At 37.6% G+C, this 25,455-nt stretch overlaps 1 protein-coding gene across 1 annotated transcript in view; it reads right to left on the bottom strand.

Annotated features, from left to right (window-relative positions):
* spn-E (tudor domain containing 9 protein spindle E) overlaps nucleotides 1-25,455 on the bottom strand; it is a 421,802-nt gene that overhangs the window by 234,744 nt on the left and 161,603 nt on the right. Inside the window, exons 15-16 of the mRNA XM_090376707.1 lie at nucleotides 24,183-24,280; nucleotides 8,421-8,552 (exon numbers count right to left, since the gene is read on the bottom strand). Of these exons, the coding sequence (XP_090232833.1) occupies nucleotides 8,421-8,552; nucleotides 24,183-24,280 (230 nt within the window). The remainder of the gene's footprint in view (nucleotides 1-8,420; nucleotides 8,553-24,182; nucleotides 24,281-25,455) is intronic.

Raw genomic sequence — 25,455 nt, 5'->3', positions numbered from 1 at the left:
ACTCAATGTTATTGCATTTGCAATAATACTGATAGCTGGAATTCTGTGGGTTTTTACTTTATTATGGTGAAATGTGTTTCCCCTTCCATAAAATTTTCAATCATATAAAAAACAAATTTTCAGAATGTTCTCTTCATTCCTATTTTAAGTTTCCTATTTTTAATGTGCGAAATTGTTACTGTGTATCTCACTTGTGCAATTTGTGCATGCCACATTCCTCATTATTGATTGCTTATCTTTTTTACTGTTTTAAATTTTACAATCCAAAAAGAAAAAAAAAAAAAAAAATGTTGGTGAACAGAAATATTAATTGCTATGTATATATTACAGTGCTATTAGAACCTATAGTACTTAGTACCGTGCTTGGGTTGGAGGTTGAGAAGACGAAAGAAGATATTTGTTGACATTGGTTTGATTTGATTTGATTTGATTTTGTAGTTGTTGGCGCATCGGCTTCTGTGGCCATATTGCACCTCCCAAGGTTTTTGCAGTACTTTGATCCAAGCCCGAGGCGGGAATCGAACCTGCGACCTTTGGGTTGCCGGGCAGGTACTTTACCCACTCGGCTAGCCCGGTCGGCGTTGACATTGGACTTGAACTTCTGTAGACTGTAATTTTCAGGAAATACGTATGAAGGAAGGTTGTTCCAGAAAACGGCAGTTGAATGAATAAATGAGGAAGATGAAAAGTTGGTTCTGTGGGTTTGAAGTTGGACAGTAAATGGATGTTGACTGGTGGCGGCACACGTTCGGACTGTTTTGAAAGAGAGAGCAGGAATTATAGAAGCCAATTCAGAAGAACAGTGCCCATGGAAGTATCTGTAGAAGAGGCATGCAGCAGAAACAGTACGTTTATGAGAAAGCGAGTGGAGAGACTCTGTTAGAGATGAGTCATTAATTAACCTAACTGCCCTCTTCTGAATGGAATCAAGAAGCCCGAGCGAGGTTTTGGGGGCACCACCCCAAATGTGGAAACAATATTCCATGGCAGGGCAGATTTGCGATTTATACAGAGTGAGAGCTGTTTGGAAGAAAAGTAACGCCGAGAGCGAAAGAGAAAACCAAGTTTTTTAGATGCACAGGAAGCAATATTTGTAATGTGCTTGTGCCAAGAGAGATTAGAAGTCAGGGTAATCCCCAAAAGAGATATATCATTTTGCCTAGAAATTGCAGTGTCACTAAAGATAAGCATAGGAGCAGAAGAATCCTTTTTGGGAGATATAAGACAAGACTGAGTTTTAGAAGGGTTAAAATCAACTAAGTTGTCTTTGCCCCCACTGGAGAATTACCTGAAGATCGGCATTTAAGGAATTGGTAGCAGATTTTCGAGAAGTTGAAGCTCATTGAGCAGGACAAGGTTTCTCAAAATTGAAAGTTGAATGCAATGTGCTATCATCGGCAAAACTATGGATAGGATTTCCAGTCAATGGAAGAAGGTCATTAATATACAAGAGGAAAAGAGTGGGGGAAAGAACTGAACCTTGGGGGACACCGGCATTAGTGGAGAAGTTAGAAGACAGAGAGCCATCTACCATCAACCTCAGTGAGCGATCAGAGAGAAAACTGGATAACCAATTACTAAAAACAGTTGGCAAACCATAAGATGGAAGCTTGTTTAGAAGACCTTTATGCCAAACATGATCAAAAGCCTTTGAGATGTCAAGAGTAACTACTTGTGTTTCACCGAACCTTTCCACTGAATTAGTCCATAAATGGGTAACATAAGCCAGAATATCACCAGTGGATCGACACTGACGGAATCCATACTGGCGATCGTTGATCAGATGGAAGGTTTCTAGGTAGTTTAAGAGTTGGCGGTTAATTGATTTCTCCATTATTAGAAAGAGTAGAAGTAATTGCAATGGGACGATAATTGGATGGGAGGGATTTGTCACCCTTTTTAGAAACTGGCTGGATATGAGCAAATTTCCAAGCAGAAGGAAAAACACCTTTGGAATAAGAAAGTGAAAAAAGGCGGCAAAGAATAGGAGTAAGTTCAGGAGCACAGGTTTTGAGAACAAGTGGAGAAATACCATCAGGACCTGGAGCTTTTTTAGCATCAAGATTCATCAAAATCCTTCTGATATCCTTTTGACGCAAGACCACAGGAGGCATTGAATGGAGTGTGTTGGAAATGGTGGGAGGTGTTTTACCAAGATTATTAATACATGAGTTGGAAGAAAAATGGGATGCTAGCAGGTCAGCTTTATCCTTGGCTGAAGTGACAACAGAACCATCTGGTTTGGACAGAGGTGGGAGCAGAGATGGGCAAAAGTTGAGGCCAATAGCTTTGGCAAGAGACAAGAATGCTCGGTTACCATTAGGGCAAGAAGCATGTTTTCTACTCTTAGCCTGTTCAAACTCTAGTTTGGACTGATTAATAACTGCTTTACAATTGTTGCGAGCTTTGGTGTAGGCAGAAAATGAAACTGAAGAATTAAAAACAAGCCAATTATAATATGCAACATTCTTCTCTTGAACAGCCTTAGCACATTTATTGGAAAACCAAGGTTTAGATAAAGGACGAGATTTTAAAGTGGAGTGTGGGATAAAGGATTCCATTCCTGCAAGAATAATTTCACTGACACGATCTATGCAAACGTTGACATCAGAAGTTTTGAAGCAGTAATCCGACCAAGGAAAAGAAGTCTTGCAGGTCATCCCATTTTGCATTCTTGTAATGCCAAACAACACGAGGTTGGGAATAGCCATGAGATAAAGGTTCCATTGGAGAAGAGACAATCACCAAGTTGTGATCTGAAGTGCCTAAAGGACCTCTCACTGTAACTGTGTACTTAGAAGGGTTGTTTGTGAGAAAAAGATCAAGCGTATTGGCTGTATGATTAGGATTGTCTGGTATTCTTGTAGGTAAATGAACAATCTGTGCAAGGTCATTAGTAATTGCAAAAGCCTCAGCATCTTGACCTGCTGGGTCGGCGTGACTAGAAAACGAAAGCCAGCTGGAGTTGTGAACATTAAAATCACCAAGGAAAATTACCTCACTGTTAGGAAAATTGGACTGGAGAAAGTCAAGTTGCAAAGAGAGGAAGTCAAAGAGCTCCAAGTGATTAGTGGAGTTGGGAGAACGGTAGAGACAACAGATGAATTTGACACAATGAGGCAGAGAGATTTTAAGCCAGAGAAGATCAAAGAGAGGAGATTCCAAATTGCCAAGTCTCTGACAGGGAATATCAGAACGGACATATGCACAAGTACCACCTTTGAGGCGAAAGGAATCATACAGCGAATAATTTGGGCATCTGAGATGAGCAGTAGTTGAATCAACCGATAACTGAGATTCTGTCAGAAAAAGTACATGGGGTTTGGCAGACTGCAAGTGGAAATGGACATCGTTCAGATTAGAATTGAGGCCACGTATATTTGTGAAATGAATTAGGAAGTCCTTGGGAGGTTTAGCTCTTTTCACAGATAAGCTTGCTCTATTAGTTTGACAATTCATGGTGTATTCAATAGTAAGAAAAAGTGAGTGGGACATGCTGTATGAAGTAATGAAATTTTTGGATATGGCATACACGTGGTAAGAATATACCCAGATCCTCGACATAACGTGGCCTCGACAATGCTCCCCACATACACACTATTCGGACTCCCTCCAGTCACTATCTGGCAGAGTAGAGGTAGCAAGATTATACACTAGCTGATCCGGAAGCCTCCTAGAGAGTTACCAATAGGTTTGGTCCGGTGTACTAACTAGCGGCTGGCCTGCGAACACCGTTTTAGAGCTGTACCCTCGAAATGTAAGGAATATTGGATCTCGCCACGACGTTCATCATAACCTCAAAAGTCATCAATCATACTGCATGATGGAAGAGATAGGGAAGGGTTGACCGGAACTTAGCTCTAGAGACTAAACATGGGTTCCACCACTTCAAGCCTCCAATAAGCAAAGTGGTGGTATTTCACTGGTTAAAGAGTCATCTACCACCTAGTACTGCCTGGTAACATAGAGGGGTGGCGTTCCTCAATGTGGTGTGGGCCCCACACCTCGACCCCTGCTTACGTTGGTTCACACCTGGGTGGTCACCCACCATGTACTTGTGCATGGAGGTTATACCCAGGATTACTAACAGTCCCACCATCGTGAAGGTGCAAGGAGAGGATTTGGCTGTTGCAGACCGTCCGGACTTCACCAAAATTGGGTCCACTTGACTTGAGTGTCACCCGAATATCAGTTCCATCAGCGTTTTAGATTCCCAGGTAGCAAGTACAGCTTGTCTGGCATATCTGAGAGAATGTCTGTGACAACCTCAAGGACCAAATATTACAGTAATATTACAATATTTACTGTAATATTTATTTATTTATTTATTAGAAATTTAAGATGTTTAATTAATTGATAGAGCTTAATATACTGTTATTTTTAAATTTGACTTAAAAAGAATAATATCAAAACTTAACTGACAGTACTCACCTCAAATAATACACTTAGTTGTATAGTGTTTAAAGCAAAGTTGTGGAAATTCAATTAAGTTGCATAGAAATGAAATTTAAAAATAAATAAAATAGGGATTATTAAAAAACCAGTAATTAAAATTTGCCCAAAGGAAGAAGTGCACCACCTCATCCCCTGGTTGTCTTACATAAATTGTTGAAACTATGAAGAACTAATAAAAGAAACCAATAGTCATAACGGATGACTTTCATAATAACGTCTTTGGTTGAAAATAATAAGAAAGAAAAGGGATTGTATATTTAAAGAAATCCTAAGTTCCCATGATGCATTTCAGGACATATGGGAACTTGAAATGTGCAAGGTTCCAGACAGGTGAAAGGTTTGTTGAGAGTTTCATATTCAAAATGTTAAACTTGGTGTTAGAGTGACATCATTCTATGACAAATGCTCCATGTTGTAAAATTTTATAACTTGACTTAAATTTTATAATTGTGATAGCTGAATCAATTAGGTGATTGTGGTTATGGGAGTGCACATGTTGTGTGAGTTTGGTGCTGGCTTGATTATCACTATAACAGTCTTAAAGCTATTATAGTGATAATATGCACATGTGTTAGAATTGTTAATTGTGCCGTATTTAGTAGTAGTACTCCCAAAATAGCACACATTACAATCGGATTGGCATTTAATCAAGTAAACGATGTTGTTAATGTCACATATTGGATATTCGTGTGTTTCTTTGTATGTGTTAAACGTAGTCCCCAGTTTGTTATATGATGAAAATATTAATGTTATGTCTGTGTTGACGAACACTTGACGAAACTGTCTGGCGAGTCGACTGTGATAGGGAAGGGCGATACGTATGTTTTGTTTTTTGTCCTGGTTGGTGTTGTGATTAAGGGGGTTGTTGTTCTTATTTTCTGCAATGGAAATTGTGTGTGTCAAATGAATTGTAAAGGATATTTCCTAACTGTGAATTTTTTTGTGAAATATTGTAATTCTGTAGCCAAATCATTGTGTAAAGAGCTGTATTTAATAGTGTTGTAAACCTGGTTGTAAAGAATGGACTTTTTAGTACTGAGTGAGTGATGTGATTGAAAGTGTAAATATTTTCCTGTGTGTATCTTTTCTATAAATTTTGGTTCCTAGCTTTGTGCCTGTTTTGTATATTGTAGATTGAGGAGGCTAATTTTGTTATCAGCTTCTATTTCAAGAGTGTATTTTAATCTTTCATGTATTGCATAAATTTAATAAAAAGACTATCAATACTGGACTTGTCTCCTATTGATAACACATCATCAGCATAACACATATAAAGCTTAATAGCCGAAGGGAAAGGTTGGAGTACTTGGCGTTCAATAGTAGCTAGGTAAATTTCCAACGGGGGGGGCTGAGATTCCTAGTCCCATGGGGGATCCAAATGTTTGTTCAAATATTTGGTCTTGAAAATGGAAGTGTCTAGCATCAGGTAAAACCAAAATGAGCTCTAGAATGCTGTTAATGCTAAGGGAAGTACGCTTGACCAAGGTCTTGTCTACTGTTAAAAGTGCTTTTAGTGTAAAATTCAAGTGTACATTAGTATATAATTATTACATAATTAAACAGGGATTACCTTGATTTCTTGTTATAGGGAAGCTTCTATCCAAATCTCCAGGCTTCAAGGTAATCCCTGTTTAATTATGTAATAACTAATATAATATAGAAGATATTGAGCACTTATTATTCTAAATTAGTATATAAAGAGGCGAAGATGTCTCTTTTCCAGAAATTGTGGTGGTATTTATATGTTCAAAGGCTTGGCCGGTGTTACAAACTAAAATTTGAAAATCTCATAAGGGGTGATATAGTTTTAACTAAGAAGGATGATAGGTTAGCAAAAGCAAATTTACTGAAAGAAATGATTGGCCGTAAGGGGTGGCCAGGTTTTGTGAAGTTTGGTAATGCTGAACATGTGTGGAAGAACGTTGCTACGTATGCTAATTTGCTGTAGCACGTGTAGGCTAATTTCCTTACTGGATCTTAGCCTCCTTAAGATACTGTCAAGTTTATTCTTTAATCTGGAGCCATTGTACATATCGTATACAAAGATAATGAAATTAAAATTTACAATATATTACAAAATTTATGTTAACAAAATACTGCAGAAATTAAACTGTTGATAAAACAGTTTAAATTCTGGAGGCTAAAGGCTGTGTATTTCTGAAACTCTTAACTGCAGGTTAGTTTTTGAAATAGTTTTGAGTTTTTTTTTTATAATTATTTTATATACTACTAGGGGGCTTCGTCCCCTGCTCGCTTTGCTTGCCTACCCCCACTTTTCTATGTAAAATGTAGAGGTATACGGAGTAAGTCAAATCTTTTCTAGTTAAAAGACATGCCTGTCGAAACACACTGGTCAATATCTAATTAGGAAATGACCTATGTAATTATTTACTTGTGCATTGTAGTGCGCAGCATTCTCAAGGTAGAATAATATCACGGTAAAATCCAGAATGGTGTACACCCTCCAACATGGTGGCAAGCAAAACAATGGGAAAGCAGTGATTGACAAGTTGGGACTCCCATATTTCGACAAATGGACAGGAACAAAGCAGTGATTGGCAGATGCCACTACTTTCCCCGCCCACTGTCCTCCTAGGTTGATATGCCTAGGGTGTTTTTCCCCACATTTGCAGCTTTTTAAATCAAGAACTCATTTTCCATTTTTAAAACAGTGGGATGGAGGGATAAACACCCTACCTAAGCTAAGCCCTCCCCACCTAGACAACATAAAACAATCAGAAAAGGGAGGTGCCTTCATCTATCAATTATCGCCATCTTCCTCACTTTCATTGAAGTACCTGCTGGTGTATACTATACTAGACTTCAGCCAATATCACTATGTAATTATTTACCTGCATTTGCATAGGTCACTTAGGAAAAGGCCTTTTGCTTCGGGTTCCATAATACATGAGGAATATTGTTGCATCCGAAAGAACAGGACTAAAAAAATACTAAACTGAAATATTTACAACCTATACAAGTATTGAAAATATTTACAAAATATTAAACTACAATATTTACAAATATACAATATTCATTAATATACAAAAAATGTTACAAATGCATGAGGTTGGCGAACGTTATGGAGGCAATCATCAATAAGTAATTGCATTTGTAGTAACATAACTGCCTCGCTCTCTTCTCCCATTGGCTCAAATAAATATCACTAGGAGAAACTTTTTTAAAGTATAGATAGAAACTGTAGTTAATATATAGTTTGAATTCCTATAGGCATGTAGGTTAGTTTATTTTTGTATTTAGACAAGTATTTGGAAACTACAGCTTAATATTCAGATTATAAAGAATTTGAATCTTATAATCTTATATTATTCCCATCTTTCAATAGCTTAGTTATTTATGGTCTTTTCTGGATATTAGCAGTATTGTCAAGAAGCAGCAAATTAATGGACTGGCAGAATATCAATAAACTGCTGTTTAAAAGAAATTGACCAACATACACAAATTAAGAATCATTTAACATTTACACATATCTTCCTTTTTCCATCAGGAGATGAAATGAGACAACATAGAAAAGATAATATGGGTTAAAACAAAACTTTTTAAAAATATATTCTAGACTCCAGCCACAGCCTTGCACAGAAGGAAATCCAAATGTTGACAAAATCTAAATGGAGCAGGAAAGGTCAGCTAATCTACAGGTGCAGACTTTAGTCAGATTTATAAATATTTGGATGAAGAATGATCAACTTTTATTTCAATTAATCTGTACATTTCAAAACACTACTGCTCATTATACCAAAATTTCATTATGGCTGTGTTCAGTTTACTTAAAAATATCACTGGATGAATTTGAACTTATTCGCAATGTAATGTGAATCTACAACTTACACTTCAAGAATAAATCTTAGGTATAGAGTTAAGATTAAATTTAGCATCCCACTAGGAATTAAATTCCAGCATTTAAAATAAAATAAAATAAAAAAAAAAAAAAAAAACATACTCACTTCTTTCAGCACAAGAATAGCTCTTTCAATATCACCTAAACTAGGAGGATCTAATGCTAAGGCCAACAGTGAACGAGGTTCGCCAATATTAAGCTTCTTAGTAAGTAAAACAGTCTTCTCTAAAGGACACCGCTAAATAATAAATAATTTTAAAGTCAATTTATTTCCCATTCGCATAAATCACAAGTACAAGCATTCAAAATTTGCAACAAAAACAGATTCAGAATGACATATATATACACAGGTTACAAAGATTTATACAGGAAGCAGTGTTTCTAGAGAGTTGGACTTTAACTAGAAAATAACATTTCACTTTGTATTTCAGTTTCTAATAAAGTCAGTTTTTAAGCTAATCACAGATTTACATTAACAGAAAAAGTTATTAACTTTAAAGAAATCACACTGAACTCCATGTGATAAATAGACAAAATTATAATTTATTGGTTCCTAAATGTAGTAATGTTACTACTAAACAAATTCCAAAGATCCAGATAACCAAGTCCTAAATACAAAATTCTGAAACTCTGTGCACCATTATCACCTCTAAAAGTATAAATAATACAGGAGGTTCCTATGGACCTCAGATGTGCAAATGTATCCCCAATTCAGAAAGGAGGGGGGTTTCAAAGGGAGGCATGAATAATTACAGATGTGTTAGCTTAACTTCCATTCCACACAAAATAATGGAGTCACTGGTTAAAGAAGCAATGCAGGACCAAATAGATAGGAACACAGTTATACTGCAGTCTCACCATGGATTTGTCAAGGAGCAATTTCGTCTGACCAATCTGGATAGTATGACACAGGAACAAAGGAACTGGATGCAAAAAATAATATTGACATCATATACTTAAATTTCAGAAAGCATTTGACACTGTTGCACATAAAAGACTACTATACAAATTAGAGTACTGTGGCTTTAAGGGAAAGTTGCTGCTATGGATAAAGGGATGGTTCAGTGGGAGAAGACAGAGTGGTTATCAATGGGCATCGTTCTTCCTGCTCATCTTGGACTAATGTTATTAGCAGAGTCCCCAGGTTCAAGTGCTAAGCCCATTGTTGTTTTCTGTATTTATTAATGATACTGATGAAAGCATATCAGGCTTAATAACTAAGTTTGCAGATGATACGAAGGTTGGCAGAGCAATTAATCACAGTATACTACTGCAACAAGATCTATATAAATTAGGCACATGAGTTGAGAAGTTCCAATTGAAGTTTAGCATTGACAAATGCAAGGTACTTCATATGGGGAGCAGTAATCACAGGTTAAAATACAAGTTGTGTGGTACCACACTCAGGGCAGTGGAGAATGAAAAAGACCTGGAGGTAACTGAGCAGTCAGATATGAAGTTCTCTAAACAGTGCAGACAGGCTGCCAAGACAGCTCATTGGGTTTTGTCAATGATATACAAGAATTTTGCCAGCAGGGATAGAGGTGATTATCTCTTTGTATAAAAGAATGGTTAGGCCACATTTTGCATACATCTTGAAATTTATTGTCAGACCATCCCAAATGTCATTAAAATTGCATAAACAGAAATTTAGCAAGTTTTTTCCTTCAGATATTTCAGATATTTGACCATTACTCAACAAGAACATAGATTGATACTAAATTTTCATTCTATGTTCTGATGGTCTTGGAAGTCCCTGGAAAGGTTTTAGAACCAATTCTGATTTGATGCTCCCCTCAGGAAGACTATTAGTTTCAGGTGGTCAAGCTGAGAAGAAATTAGTTGAGAAGAAAAAGTTGGATAAACACAAAATTTTCAGAGTATGTTTCACTGATCCAAGCTTTCAATACTAATTGAGATTCTGCAGCCCTACCCCCACAGAAATTATACAATCTGCAGCCCTACCCCCACAGAAATTATACAAATGAAAGTATAGTTTGGGAAGTACTCTAGAAGGAAAGTCAAACAAGGCACTTAATGTTCATCATATTTTGTTGGCCTTTGCGGCAGATTCAGATACAATTCAAATTCTGTAGTCACCCCCAAGGCCTCTCCCTATAGAAATGGCAATAAATCTGGAACAGCAGATCTGATATTTTTCACAATATCAGCAACTATTCAAAATAATCCTCTGGACCTTTTCACCAAATATCATATCTCAGGTACAGGCCACTTTTATATTTCAACTGAAAATCATGGACCACTTTTATATTCGACGACCACAGACTATAAAAAAAATTAAACTATATATTAAAATATATTAATAACTATTTTTTTAAATTACAGTGATATGTATTCCTACCTAACATATGTACACTGCTCGACAAAATTAACAGAACATGTAGAAAACTTGACATGACTTGTGCATCTTGTGATGAAGCGGGTCAAAATTTGGTATGATGGTGTACCATAGAATAATGATAAAATGAGGAGACAGTGAGAAACTTCAGACAGATAAGGAACATTTATAGGGGTTGTATAAGAATTACCAAAAAAAGGTCACATTACAGAAGTCAATACAAGATGCTCAAATATACGGTCACATGACATCAGTACTGCATAACAATCCCCTCCAAAGGCAAAACAGGCCAAACAGCAACAAACCATGCTCAATATAAGGGTGCCTATAAGATACTGTGGGAACAAATCCCATTCTTCCACATAGTAAACACCACCAGTATACACGTTAGCTCACCAAGTGACTGAAGAGTTGGCTGCTGGCATGCAATGCGATGCCAAAAAGCATCCCACCCATGTTTGATCAGATTTAAGTCAGATAAAACATGAGTGGGAGGTCCAGTGACTGCTGTGCATGTGAATGTACACGGCAGTCATTGGATATCTTCAGTTTCAAGGTATTTCTCCACCAATTGAGTTATGTGCAGTGGCATAGTCATGTACAAAAATAAAATCTGGGCCAACAACATCACTAAAAAGTCACAAGTTGGGTTGAAGGATCTGATCTCGGTACTACGCAGTTAAGGTATCCCTATTAAAAACATGAAGTGACACAGCCGTTGATCATTGTACAGCCCACACAAGAACACTACCTTGTTGGTCCTTGAGGCTATCACAGACATTCTCTCAAATATGCCAGATAAGCTTTGCTTGCTACCTGGAGTCTAGATGGAACTAATATTCAGGTGACACTCAAGTCAAGTGGATACAATTTCGGCGAAGTCCGGATCGTCTGTGACAGCCAAAACCTCTGCTTGCACCTTCATGATGGTGTAACTGTTAGTAATCCTGAGTATACCCCAGATGTGCAAGCACATGTGGGTGATCACCCAGGTATGAACCAACGTAAGCAGGGGTCGAGGTGTGGCAATCACACACCACACAGAAAAATGCCACCCCTCTATGTTACCAGGCAATACCAGGTGGTAGATAACCCTCATCACCCAGTGCAATACCACCACTTTGTTTATTGGAGGCTTGAAGGGGTGGAACCCATTTTTAGTCTCCAGAGTTAAGTTCCGGTATCCCTGTTCCATCTGATCAACTACCCCATCTGTTCCATCATGCAGTATGATTGATGTCTTTTGAGGTTATGATGAACACCATGGTGATATCCAAACTTCCTTACATTAAGGACACAGCTCTAAAATGATATTCGCAGGCCGGCTGCTAGTTAGTACATTGGACCGAATCTACCGGTAACTCTCTAGGAGGCTCCAGATCAGGCAGTGTATAATCTTGCTGTCTCTACTCTGCCAGATAATGACTGCAGGGAGTCCGAGTAGTGTGTATGCGGGGGAGGGGGTATTGTCGAAGCCGCATTATGTAAAGGATCTGGGTATATTCTTACAACATGTACACTATATCTAAAAATTTCATTACTATATTACAGCATGTCCCCCCCCTACTTTCTCTTACTATTGAATACACCAAGAATTGTCAAACTAATAGAGCAAACTTACCTGAAAGAAAATCTAAACCATCCAAAAACTTCCTAGTTCATTTCACAAATACACATAGTCTCAGTTCTAATCTCAATGATGTCCATTTCCACTTACAGTCTGCCAAACTCCATGTACTTTTTCTGACAGAATCTCAGTTATCGGCTGATTCAACCACTACTCATGTCAGCTGCAAAAATTATTCGCTGTATGATTCCTTTTGCCTCAAAGGTGGTACTTGTGCATATGTCCGTTCCGATATTCCCGAGAGTACATTAGCTTCATAGTGTGAAAGTCAAGTTAAAATGTGCTCCTACTTTTTGGATGTGTTTGTGCGTCTTTAGCAACCCCTGTGCTGGAAAAATATGTGTCAGTGAAAATATATGAGGTGGTGAGTCTAGAGGTTAAGTTTTGGGAGTTGGGGTTGAGTATTTACACAGAAATAACTGTTTTAAATCTTTCAACAATTTGTGTTCTCATTTCACATAGAGAAACATTGCTCCATAGGAAAAGCATTGTGGAAATCCTATAGTGAATTTTCCCATAGAAATTGCATTGGTCCATAGACTTTATATGGGCCAAGATGGCTACCTGGCTTTAATTCTTTTTTAAGTGTCCAGGGATACACCATAACACGGATAGTGACACCTACCTGTGGTGGTTATATAATATCAAGTGGAATTTTGACATAAAAATTTGAATATTGAATGTTTTCCTATGGATGAACTTTTTCGCATAGGTTAACATAGGATTTATGGTGGGCTTGTTTTGGGCTAAAATTAGCAAAACTTTAAAATTCAATATCTCCTTAACTATTGGGATTGAGATTCTCATCTTTGGTGGGTGAGTTCTTAAAGAAATTACTTATTTTTCAAGATTTTTTCCAGCTCCATCTGGTGATTAGGAGCTGAGATACAGAAATTGGGTTTAGGCAAAATCAAAACTTTTATGCTGATTTTTACCCATTGGTTAACATTGGAAAATATATATATTTTGAACCAGATTTTTTTGTAGGTGTGAGGTAAGTGTAAGGAATAACAGGACAGTCAAGAAGAAGAGGATCCCTTTAATAAATAAAGAAATTTTATTACAGGAAGAAGAGGACTTATTAGAGATTAAGGAGAATTTTGGTACTGTTTTCTTTAAACAAAACATACATTATGGATACAGAATCTAGTAGGGAGATAGTTGGGGATTTGGATGCAGAGGGGGTGTTCTCTGGCGAGTCTGGGGAAAAACCAGAACCCCGTAAGAAACAAAAGGGTAAAAATGTTGTTACATCAATCAAGGGAAGTTCTAAGGGTGATAAAAGTAAAAATAAACGGAAAAAATCTGTTCCTATTAACATAGAACAAGGTAAACACGATTCTGAGGGAGGTACCTCCTACTGACTCGGAGTCATCAGCGTTAAGATCTCCTGAGGTTTTTAAAACATTAAAAGGTCGTAAGGTTCCTTTGACCCCTAGGGTTGTGCCTCATGGAGACAGGGACATAATCAGTAATATAGACAAAGATAATGTAGTTTGCCCCCCTAAGTTAATTGTGGAATCATCCACGTTAGTGGAGCCTGAGGGAGTAGAAGTGTTTGATCCTTCCAGTTCATCTGTATCAGATAAGAATCGGGGAGAAGTGACTCAGAGATGGGAATCGATATTGAATTCCCCGCTTGACGATGATCCCGTTTCTGGACGGGTCCAGGAGGTCTCTGGAATATGTTCTGCGGTTTCAAGGATTAAAAAAGCCCTCAGATTTTTTGTTTTCCGAATCCTGCGGGGTTACTGCTGTTGCTGCTAGTCGCATCTTGGGCTTCTGGGCAGATGTGGAAGAAGTGAATACGACTCTACTAGTGGACAATGAGCGCTTAAAGGTACGCTCAGCTGAGCTTGAGACTCGCGCAGAACTTTTTAGTAATTTGTTGAAGACGCAGACCGAGTCAGTAAGTTTGAATCCTAGATATAAAACATTTGCAAAGGTTGCTGGAAGTGGTTTGATTGGAGAGGATGAACCAGTTTTATCGAAGTCAGTCGGGAATCGTGAGAGTGCTCGCGGTTCTGTTCGCAGGGTTCCTGAATCCCAGTCTGACCCTAATAACATCGTTATTTTTCGTCCATCAGAAGGCTCTGACATTGACTCTAGTCTGAGCATCAAATCGACAGTGACTGAGGCGTTTAAAAAAAGAGTACAAAAACATGAAAATTAAAAATATTCGTCTATTGCGAAACAAAGCAGTTCTGATGGAGACAACTTGCCAAGATGACGTAAGCAAGATAACCGAGAATTTAACATTTAAACAAGCGGGTTTGTCGGTTGAGAAACCTAAGTTTTCCAATCCAACTGTGTTAATTTATGGTGTTCCCAAGGATCTCACAAAACAGAATATACTTGAGGATTTGTATTGTAAAAACCTTCAGGATTTTAATGTTACTCAGGAGGAGGTTAATCAAGAGGTTTCCTTTAGGTTTAATTCAGGTTCGGGACCAAATGTTACAAACTGGATTATAGGATTTAGCCCTCGTCTCTATAAATGCTTGTTTAAGAACAACAGAATCTTTTTGGGATTTGGATCACACCGTTTTAGAAAATTTACTGTGGTCAGCAAGTGCTTTCGTTGCCTTGGCTATGGCCATTCTTCGCTGAACTGTTCACATAAAACGGTGTCATGTGGCCACTGTGCAAATAGTGGTCATATTTATGCTGAGTGTCCCAGCAAAGAGAGTTCCCCTAAATGTATCAACTGTAAGAGGAGAGGTCGCGACCACGATCACTCAGTCCGAGACAATAAGTGTCCAGAATATATCAGAGTTGTTGAGATGACAGACAGGAGAACATATAATGAGTAACGACAATTATTTTCAATCTACCACAGAGAACTTAAATCACTTCACAGGTTTAAAAGTTTTGCAGATAAACGGACAACGGTCTCGTGCTGTAGCTGATGAAATTCGTGTTGCAGCTTTTGAGGGCGAGTTTGATTTGGTTTGTATTCAGGAGCCATACTATACGGCCCAAGTGGGAGGACATGCATACAAGGTTATGGGATACCCGTCGTCATGCCGAGTTCTTGCTGCTACAGATGTTCCTCCAAAGTCAGCTATGGTGGTTTTGAATCGGGATATTGTATTGACGGCCATTACTAATGAATGTTCTGCAGATATAGTATGCACGATGGTGGCGCTGAGGGATCTTTCCTTTTGTTTGGTTTCTGCATATTGTTCTCCTTTGGCAGATTTTCTGGTTTGTTTGCATCATCTGGATAGGATTTGTTCGAGGTTTGTTGGGAGTGGACTGATACTGGCTGCGGATTTGAACGCCAAATCTCATTTTTGGCATAGTGGTGTTGTTGATTCTCGTGGATCTCTATTGGAAGACTTGATTTTAACACACAATTTAAGTGTACAGAATTTACCAGATAAGCCTTTTACTTTTTCTACTTGTCACGGCCAGTCAAATATTGACGTGACTGTTGTTTCTTTCGGGTACGCGGAGAGAATACTGAATTGGGATGTGCATTCTGATTTGTTGAACAGTGATCATAGAGCTATTTCCTTCTGTGTTGCTCCTGATAATATGCGGAGGGATTTTGGAACTGGGTACTTTGAGAAGATTTTCTATGGAAAGAGTTAAATGGGATAAATTTGGTAGTTATTTGAAATCAGTGTACAATGATGAATTTGTATTATCCCTGAATAATTTGAATGCGGAAGAGTTGGTAGCCCACGTTAAGTACCATTTGTTTCAAGCCACGTTGCATTGTGCTAAAAGAAAACAATCTAAAGTAGTCCCGGTACCATGGTGGTCAGTCGAACTGACTGTTTTGAGGTCTAGGGTGATGAGGGCTAGAAGAGAGTTACAGAGAGGCAGACACCTGTCTGGGCGGGATGTGGAGTTGCTCGCTGGTAATTATCGATCTTTATGACGACAGTATCACAAAGAAATTGCTCGAGCCAAGCAGGAATGCTGGCAGAAATTGGTCAAGGAGGTGGGAAATTCGGACCCTTGGGGTCTGATTTACAGAATATCACGGGATAAGTTGGTACGAGGTGAAATTTACAATACTGTGGTGACCGAAGGGGTGGAAACTGATGATTGGTTTAGTACTGTTCAACGGATAGTTGGGGAACTTTTTCCTGAGGATGTGTTGGAGTCGGATACAGTTGATCAGGCCAGAATACGTCTGAGTAATCTGGTGTATGATGGTTCATCGGAGATAAGTTTATTTTCGTTGTTTGAGCTGGGGATAGCCACCGCAAGGTTGAACACTAAAAAATGTCCAGGGTTGGATCTGTTAGAAAATAAAATTGTGTTGAAGTTTTTTGAGGTCTGCCCAGATGTATTGCTCAAAATGTATAATAAATGTTTGTTGGAGCGAGTGTTCCCGAGATCGTGGAAAGTGGCTCTTCTCAAGATTCTACACAAGCCCAGTAAGCCTCGTGACGATCCTCGAGCTTATAGGCCAATTTCGCTTTTATCAAACCTTGGTAAGCTGTTCGAGAGGTTATTGCTTCCTAGAATAGTTGACGTCCTGACTGTTGGTAATGCTATATCGAATTTTCAGTTTGGCTTCAAGAAGGGTCATTCGACCGAGGAAGCAATATTGACATTAATTAATCATGTGAAGTCCTCTTCCGAGAAATATGTTTTGGTTGTATTTGTAGATTTTGAAGGTGCTTTTGACTCCGTGTGGTGGGAGAGTGTTCTGAGTGTTTTGAGGTCTGGCTGTGACCGGTATTTATATGGAGTAATACGTTCATATTTTAGAGATAGATTGGTAAAGGTACGTGCGAAGCACCTAATGTATAGCTATTATGTAGGCCGAGGATGTCCACAGGGATCAGTGCTGGGTCCAATTTTTTGGAATGCCGTACTGGATCAGTGGTTGCAGAAGTCTCTAGCTATAAGTTGTTTCCGTGTGGCGTACGCGGATGATTTGATTGTGGGGGTCCCGGGTGGATCTAGAATTGTGTTGGAGCATAGAATACAGGAAGTTTTGGTGGACCTTGCTGATTGGGCTGCCTTGAACAAGTTGAAAATTTCATCCACAAAAACTAAATTCATGGTATTTAAAAATCATTTTAGTTATAACCGCCCACCTAGAGTAGTGTTAAACGGAAGGCAAATTCCTTTTGTGTCCAACATTAAGTACTTGGGGGTGATACTGGATGATAGGATGAGGTTCCATTTACATGTTGCACATTTGAATGACAAAATAAAGAAGTTTATTTACTCAGTTGTACGAATTTCAAGAAGAGAATGGGGTCTTAGTAAAAAAACTATGAGTTTATATTACAAGACGATCTTTTTACCAATTATTGCTTATGCTGCTGGTGTATGGATTGCGGATGTGTTCAAGGCCAGAATCCAACGTAAGTTAATGTCGTTGCAACGTTCTATGATACTGACTTATTTGTATGCACCACGGACTGTGTCTACGGTGGCACTTCAGGTGATTGCTGGATTGTTACCTCTGGATTTATATGTGGTCTATAGAGGAATGATGTATGCGATGCAGAATGGTATTCCTGCACAATATCTAGGGATGTCATTGAATCTTACAGCTACAGTTAAGGAGGAGAAACTTCGAATTTGGACTGGGTTGGTCGGAATATGGAGAGCACGGTGGAGTTCTTCAGAGGTGGGAGAGATAACCAGGAAGATCATTCCTGTGGCAGATTTTGCTATTACTAAACCGGTGTCATCGTGGTTCTGTCCATCTATGTATACCAGTTTTTTGCTAACAGGTCATGGGTCGATCAGAGATAAACTGTATTCTCGAGGGTTGGAGCGGATCCATGGTGTTCTTGTGGAGCGGCAGAGACTTGGCAGTATATTTTGTTCTCTTGTCCTTATTATAATGCTAAACGGTGTCTTTTGGGAAAACAGATAGCTAATTTTAATGAAGATAACGTACATACATTGGTGCAAGGAGTTAACAACTTTCAGGCCTTACAAGAGTATGCAAATGCTGTGTTCCCTAAAAGATCTATCATACGAAACCTCATGGACATTGAATTGGCCGTCTACAACCAGAATCTTCATTGATTGCATCAGGGCTTGGGAGCTTCAGACCTGGAAGCTTTTGGTCGGGTCTGGGGCTCCTGGGCATGGACCACTTAAGTGGTTTTTTTTTTTTTTTTTTCTTCTGTTGTTCAGTTCTTGGGTTTGGGCGGCCCAAGGCTGGACAGCTGGCACTCAACAGTCTAGCACTGTCTCTGTTGAGTGTTTAATTGCGCTTTGGCGCTTCAGCTTTTAAAGACAGAACCAGGTCCGGCTCCACGTGCCAGGGACGGGCATCAGATTGCAGTTGAAGAGTTCAGCTGCTTTCTGATGGCAAAGTGACCTGACATAAACAACATACTACACTCACAAACATCTCTCTTATATTTACTTTTATTCTTTCCTATTCAAAATTTCTTGTTTATACACTTAACTTAGCTTAGATTATGAACTTAACTTAAATTTTTTTTTTTTTTTTTTTTTACTTTACTTCTCTTTTCAAAAATATGTTTTGTCTTCTTATTTCTTAGCTATCTTTTTATTTATCAGGTCCACTTTACAGATTTTCTGTTTTAAATGATTTAGGTGGAGATGGGCATTTGCCTGGGAACCACCCTGAACCAGTATACACACACACACGTTCCGATATTCCCTGTCAGTGACGGTAATTTGCAATCTCTTCTTTTCGATCTTCACTGGCTTAAAATCTCTCTACCTCATTCTGTAAAATTCATCTGTAGTCTCTACTGATCTCCCAACTCCACAAAATCACTTGGAACTCTGACTTCCTCTCTTTGCAACTTCATTTTCTCCAGTCCAACTTTCCTAACAGTGAGGTAATGTTCCTTGATGATTTTAATGTTCACAACTCCAGCTGCCTTCCATTTTCTAGTCACACCGACTCAGCTGGTCAAGATACTGAGGCTTTTGCAATTACTAATGACCTCCGATTTCTAGGCAAGATGATATATCTATTTTGGGGCATATCCTGACTTCTAATCTCTCTTGGAACAAGCACATTACAAATATTGCTTCCTCTGCATCTAAAAAACTTGGTTTTCTCTTTTGCTCTTGGAGTAAGTTTTCTTCCAAACAGCTGTTCACTCTGTCATCATCATCAGTCATTATCAATCCATTACAGGATGAAGGCCTCTCCAGCAACTTTCCAGTTCCTTCTGTTTTGTGCATTGTCCATCCATTTACTACCCACAAACTCATGAATTTCATCTTTCCATCTCTGTCATTGTCTTACAGGTTTCCTTCAAGCTCCTCAAGAGGAGCTTGAAGGAAACCTGTAAGACAATGACAGAGATGGAAAAGAGAAGGAAAAGAGAATAACAGAATGGTATTCTCTTAGTCCATCTGTCACCATGTCTTCGAGCTATGTGTCCCACCCAAAACCATTTTAGTTCTTTAGTTTTGATAAGAATGTCCTTTACTCGAGTTTGCTGCCTAATCCATGTGTTTCTCTTCTTATCTAACAGTCTGATTCCCAATATAATTCATTCCATTCTTTGTTGTGTCGTTCTCAGTTTCTCTTCCAGTCTTTTGGTGAGTGCCCAAGTTTCACTTCCATAAGTCATGGTAGGTAGTATACATTGGTTCATTATTTTACATTTCAGACAAATTGGGATATTGCTCCTCAATATGTGACTATATTACCTGAATGCTATCCATCCAAAATTTATTCTTCTCTTGACTTCCAGCCATTTATCTTTATTACAGCTGATGACTTATCCCAGATGACTCCACCTTTTGGCATACTTGTTCATCATTACTTTTGTTTTAGCCATATTCATCTTTAGTCCAAACTAAAGATGAATATGGCTAAAACTTAGTCCTTACTAACTCTGCATAACTGATAAGATTTTCCCTCTAATTCTTTGGGATTGTGGCTTTGACCACAATGTCATCTGCATATCGTAAATGGTTTTGGTGCTCTCCATTCACACTGACTATTATCTGCGACCAGTCTAATCTTCTGAAAGCTTCCTCAAGGGCACCAGTAAACAACTTTGGAGATAGTCTCCTTGTTGAACTCCTTTCTAAATTTTAAATTTGCTACTGTCTTCGTCTAGTCTAATAAAAGAAGTAGCATTCCATTATATTTTCTTCAAAATCATAATATATGGGGTATCTATGCCTTGTCTTTCCAGTGCCCGAAACATTGCCTTATGATGTATGGAGTCAAATACCAGGCATAATGGTGTTTTATAGTCATTTGCTTTCTCCATTAGCTGTGATATTACGTGAAGGTGATCCATAGTTGAGAATCCTGTCCTAAAGCCATTAACAGAATGCTCTTTCAGTTGATTCTCATCAAGTATTCTTTCTAATCTGTTAGTAATGACTATCGTGAACAACTTGTAGATATGGGATAACAAGCTAATTGGTCTATAATTTCCAATTTCTGATTTATCTCTTTTCTTATGCAGCAAAAAGTGTGAAGAGTCTTGCCAATTTTTGTGCCATGTCTCTTCCTCCCAATTTTAACAACTCTACAGTAACTTCATCTTCTCGAGGGGCTTTCTGATTCTTCATTCAGTTCTACCTCATCAGGAAGGATATTGGGTATGTCGTATGAGTTACTAATTTGCAATCCATCTTCCCCACTGCTGGCATCATTCCCTCGCTCCTTGTATAATTCTCTATAGTAGTCTTCTGCTATTTGAATTATGCCTTCTCTGCTATTTATAAGTACACCATCAGTATTCTTCAGTTTCATTTGTCTTTCTGTATTACTGCTCATGGCTGCTGATTTAAGTCCTTTGTTTTCCCTTAATGCTTGTTCTACTTTTCTTGTGTTAAATCTTCTTATGTCCTCTCTCAGTGTCTTTCTAATGGCTTTGCATAACTCAGTATACTCAATTTTCTCCTTGTCAGTGTTTATCTTCAATTCGGTTTACCATGACAATGTTTCTTGACTAATTTTTTCTTCTTTGGATTCTTTTTACCTATAGGTTTCTTGGGCTTTTATCACTTTTATAAAGTTGTAATATTCCTCATCAATATCTTGGTCCTGAGCAGTCTGCAGAAGCTAAAATTTGTTCTTAAGTTCCAGTACATACTGCTTTTCTCCTCTTCTGTTATCTCAAATAATACCTTCGTATTATTTATTCGAGTCAGTTTTTTCCTTTCTTTTCTTACATCTATATCAAGTGTGATCACATCCAACATTTACCTTATTCAGGACGGTAACATCATTCACGATATATCTTCTGTTAGTGAGGATTAAATCGATTTCATTAGTTGTTAATCCATTTGGACTCTTCCATGTCCACTTTCTGTTCGCCCTTTTCTTGAAAAAAAGTGTTCATTACTTACAATCCTTAAGATTCTGCAAATTCCACAAGTCTTTCACTTCTTTCATTTCTTTCACCAATTCTAAAATTTCCTTTAGTTCCTCTTTCTGCACTGTTTTGTCTTTTTCCAACCTTAGCATTGAAGTCCCCCATAATAGTGTAGTGGGTTTTCTGCTCATCTAGAAGACTCAATTTCGGTGTACATTTCTTCAATCTCTTCATCATCATGGCTTGATGTTAGTGCATAAATCATTATAACCTTTAGCTTGTACCTCTTAGAAATCCTGAGTAGTAATCTTGACACCCTTGGTGATATACTTTTGAATTTCAAAATGTTGTTTTTTATATCTTTATGGACCAGAAAGCCAACTTCACCTTTGCTCCTTTCACTGTTTCCATTGGTGTACACAGCAGATTTCCACTTGATAAACTTATAAGTGTTTCATTTCTTCTTTTTGTTTCAGCCAAACCAATAATATTCCAATTCACATTTTCTAATTCCTTTTTCCAGCTCTAATATCCTGTCTTCACCAATGAACGATCTTAAATTGTAACAGGCCATGTTCAGTTTCCGTGCATGGCAGTCTGGTCGTACCCACAGATTCTTAGCGCCCTCTGCTTCCACTCTGATCCTCTTGCTGCCGTAAGAGGGGGAGTGAAAGCCACTGGGGACTAAGGGCCATTAGTTTCATTGGGCTGTCATGTGCTGGAGGGTTCACTCTGCACAAATCGCAAATCTGCCCTACGATGGAATATTGTTCCCACATCTAGGGTGGTGCCCCCAAAACCTCTCTCTCTCTCTCTCTCTCTCTCTCTCTCTCTCTCTCCCCCTCTCTTTCAAAACAGTCCGAACATGTGTCACCATCATCCATTTACTGTCCAACTTCAAACTCACATAACCAACTTTTCATCTTCCTCGTTCATTCATTTAACTGCTGTTTTCTGGAACAACCTTCCTTCATATATATTTCCTGAAAATTTTAGTCTACAGAAGTTCAAGTCTAATGTCCACAAATATCTCCTTTCATATTTTCAACTTCCAACCCATGCACAGTACTAAGTACTATAGGTTCTAACATCTCTCGTGTTTGCGGGTTTCATTAAAAAAAAAAAGCAACTTTTTGGGCCTTTGTGGTGATTTTGAAATCTATTGCATGCTCTGATGCTTTGTCTCTGGGTCATACTGAAATATCTACCATTCATCAACGGTGGCAATACAGTTGAGGAAATTAAGACTGTCTTGACAAGTCTGGATCAAGTCTTCACATTCTTCCTTGCTTCTGCTCATCTGAATTTTTGAAAGCCCTTCCTTTTCCCTAAATCTTCATGCAAAAGTTGACAAACAGTCTCCTTATTCACATCCAACTGATCAGCCATCATCCTATAAGTCAAACATTGACCTCTTGCCATGATTTCCCAAACCTTTACAACTCTTTCGTCATTTCAAGAGATTGACAGATGCCCACTTCTTCAATTATCATGAAGATCTTCAGTTCGATCTTTGAACTGCTTATACCATTCAAAGACACTGGTATTACTTAATGTTTCATCAACATAAAACAGTTTTTAACATTTCATACATTTCTATTACAGATTTTTCCAGTTTAAATCAAAATTTGATATTTGTTTGAAATGCAATAATTCTCTTTAGAAAAAATTAATTACCAAACATTTCATTCAGATCACCAAAACTATTTTTTTCCTTAGATCACTGAATTTAAACTCCTCCTGTTTCCTATTTTGGTGGCTGGATGATAGGAAGAGATGCAACTACCAAAATATCTACAGGAAACCATACCTGCGAAATACATTTTTGAATAACAGTATTATTTTCTCTATGCATTCTTCAGATAAGTATTTCTTTATATTAGTTTATCCATTTAGTCCTATGTTAATAGCAAAAAATGGCAATTAATTCATTCAAATTCTAAAAATTTCTCAATTTCATCGGAAAGGCTGTTGACACCATATCTTGATACTTCACTTCTAATAGAGTATAAGATACTCTTGAACTTTTAAAATAAAGAACTGACACCTACAGTTAAAAACCAAATATAAACATTAATCTAGTTATTATTTGCATAGTAGTAAAACAAATTTCATAATCGGCAGCACTGTCATAGCCACTGTGGCATCAGACTGCAAGAATTAACAATCTAAGAGTTCTTGGGGAGTTAAGAGAAAAATTAATATCAATTTAAGCTACTTTTTGAAAAATGATACTTTTCTGTGTTTTTACACATTTTTTTCTTTCTTTCTTTTTGCTCATTACAATAATAGTTGTTATATTAATATATAACAACAATATATAGTTGTTATAGAGTTTTAGGTGCATCAGCAAATATGTCTGTAATTTGTGCATGTCCTGTAGTCAACTTGCCTGTTTGTTGGATGAAAAATCCATGCTAACCTCGCCTGGGACAGATTAACTCAGCCATACTGTGAAAAAAAGCCCATAAAAATTCCTCACATCATTGATAGGATTTAAACTCTGGTCTTTTCCACCCAATGTGGGGAGGACAGTGATATATCAACTGTGCTACTCGTGAGGATCAACAATGACAGGCATTAATATTAATTATTTAAAAATCAACTACAACTTAATAGCAATACCTTCATTTCAGGAATTCCATACTCTGATAAAACATTCAAATAAAATTTTTTTGATACCATTCGATACACACGACCCTCAGATACACGACCAGCACGACCTACAATGAAAATAATTTCATTAAATAATATCTGGAAAAGGCTAAAACTGTAATAAAAGGAATAAAAACAAACAATTCAGTGTTTTATTTATTTATTTTTTTTTTGTATAATGCTCTGAAAAATGGTTATCCACTGATAATGAAACATCCATTAAACTGAAATAACAATGCACATCTACTTGAAAATATCTAAAAAATATACATACAGCTGTGATCAAAAAGTTCGGTAACTAATACAGTGGATTCCGGTTATTTGGGCCACCATTTAATTGGGGCAGCCATTTATTTGGGACAAATCTTAAAGAACAGAACCTAATCAAGAAAATAGCCAGGGTTTCATTCGCTTAATTGGGACAACATGCTGTTTAATAAGGGCAGGAGACCGCAGCACTCGAGATTACCCTACGATTGTCTCTGACCATACCACGTGGCCCAGTCAGATTTCTAGAGGTCACAACCATAAAATTAATAAAAACAATTAGCAGTTTCCAGTTTATTTGGCTTTTCTGTTAGTGCAATCTATTATAAATGGATAGTAAACGTAAAAACCCACAGCTGGAATTCTGTGGGTTTTTATGTTATGGTGAAATGTGTTTCTCCTTCCATTAAATCTTCAATAAAAATAAAAAAAAATAAATAAAAAAAAAACAAATTTTCAGAATCTTCTCTTCATTCTTATTTTTTAAGCTTTTTAACTTGTTACTCTGTATCTCACTTGCACTTATCATGTTAGTTGTAATTTGTGCATGCTGTGTTCTTTGTTATTGATTGCTTATCTTTTTACTGTTTTAAATTTTAACTCTTCCCCCTCCAAATGCCAGTGAACAGAAATATCAACCAGTTAGCATGCACATATTACAGTACGTATTAATTAAGCTATGCACTTAAGAGTAAATTTATTTTTATTTTGCTAACCTGTGGAAAATATTCTTCTGATTTTCACGTCAAGTATCATTTAATTTTTCAATCGGTAAGATAATTAAGTGTAAATTTGTGGTTAATATATCTTTACTTTTATAGCCTGTAGATAATATTTCTCCTATTTTTGCTTATTAGAATCGCTGCCTGATAGAATTAAAATTCAATTCACAAACATGATCACAATGATCGGCACTTCCTACATATCGTATAGTGAACGTACTTTACTATGGTGAGTTCATCATAACGTTATTTGA

This window comes from Mastigoproctus giganteus, chromosome 6 (genome assembly GCF_048544385.1).
Source record: "Mastigoproctus giganteus isolate SK-2022 chromosome 6, ASM4854438v1, whole genome shotgun sequence".
In the NCBI taxonomy this organism is placed as follows: domain Eukaryota; kingdom Metazoa; phylum Arthropoda; class Arachnida; order Uropygi; family Thelyphonidae; genus Mastigoproctus; species Mastigoproctus giganteus.
Note: the sequence above shows the minus strand (reverse complement) of the source record. Positions and strands in the feature narration are given on the sequence as shown.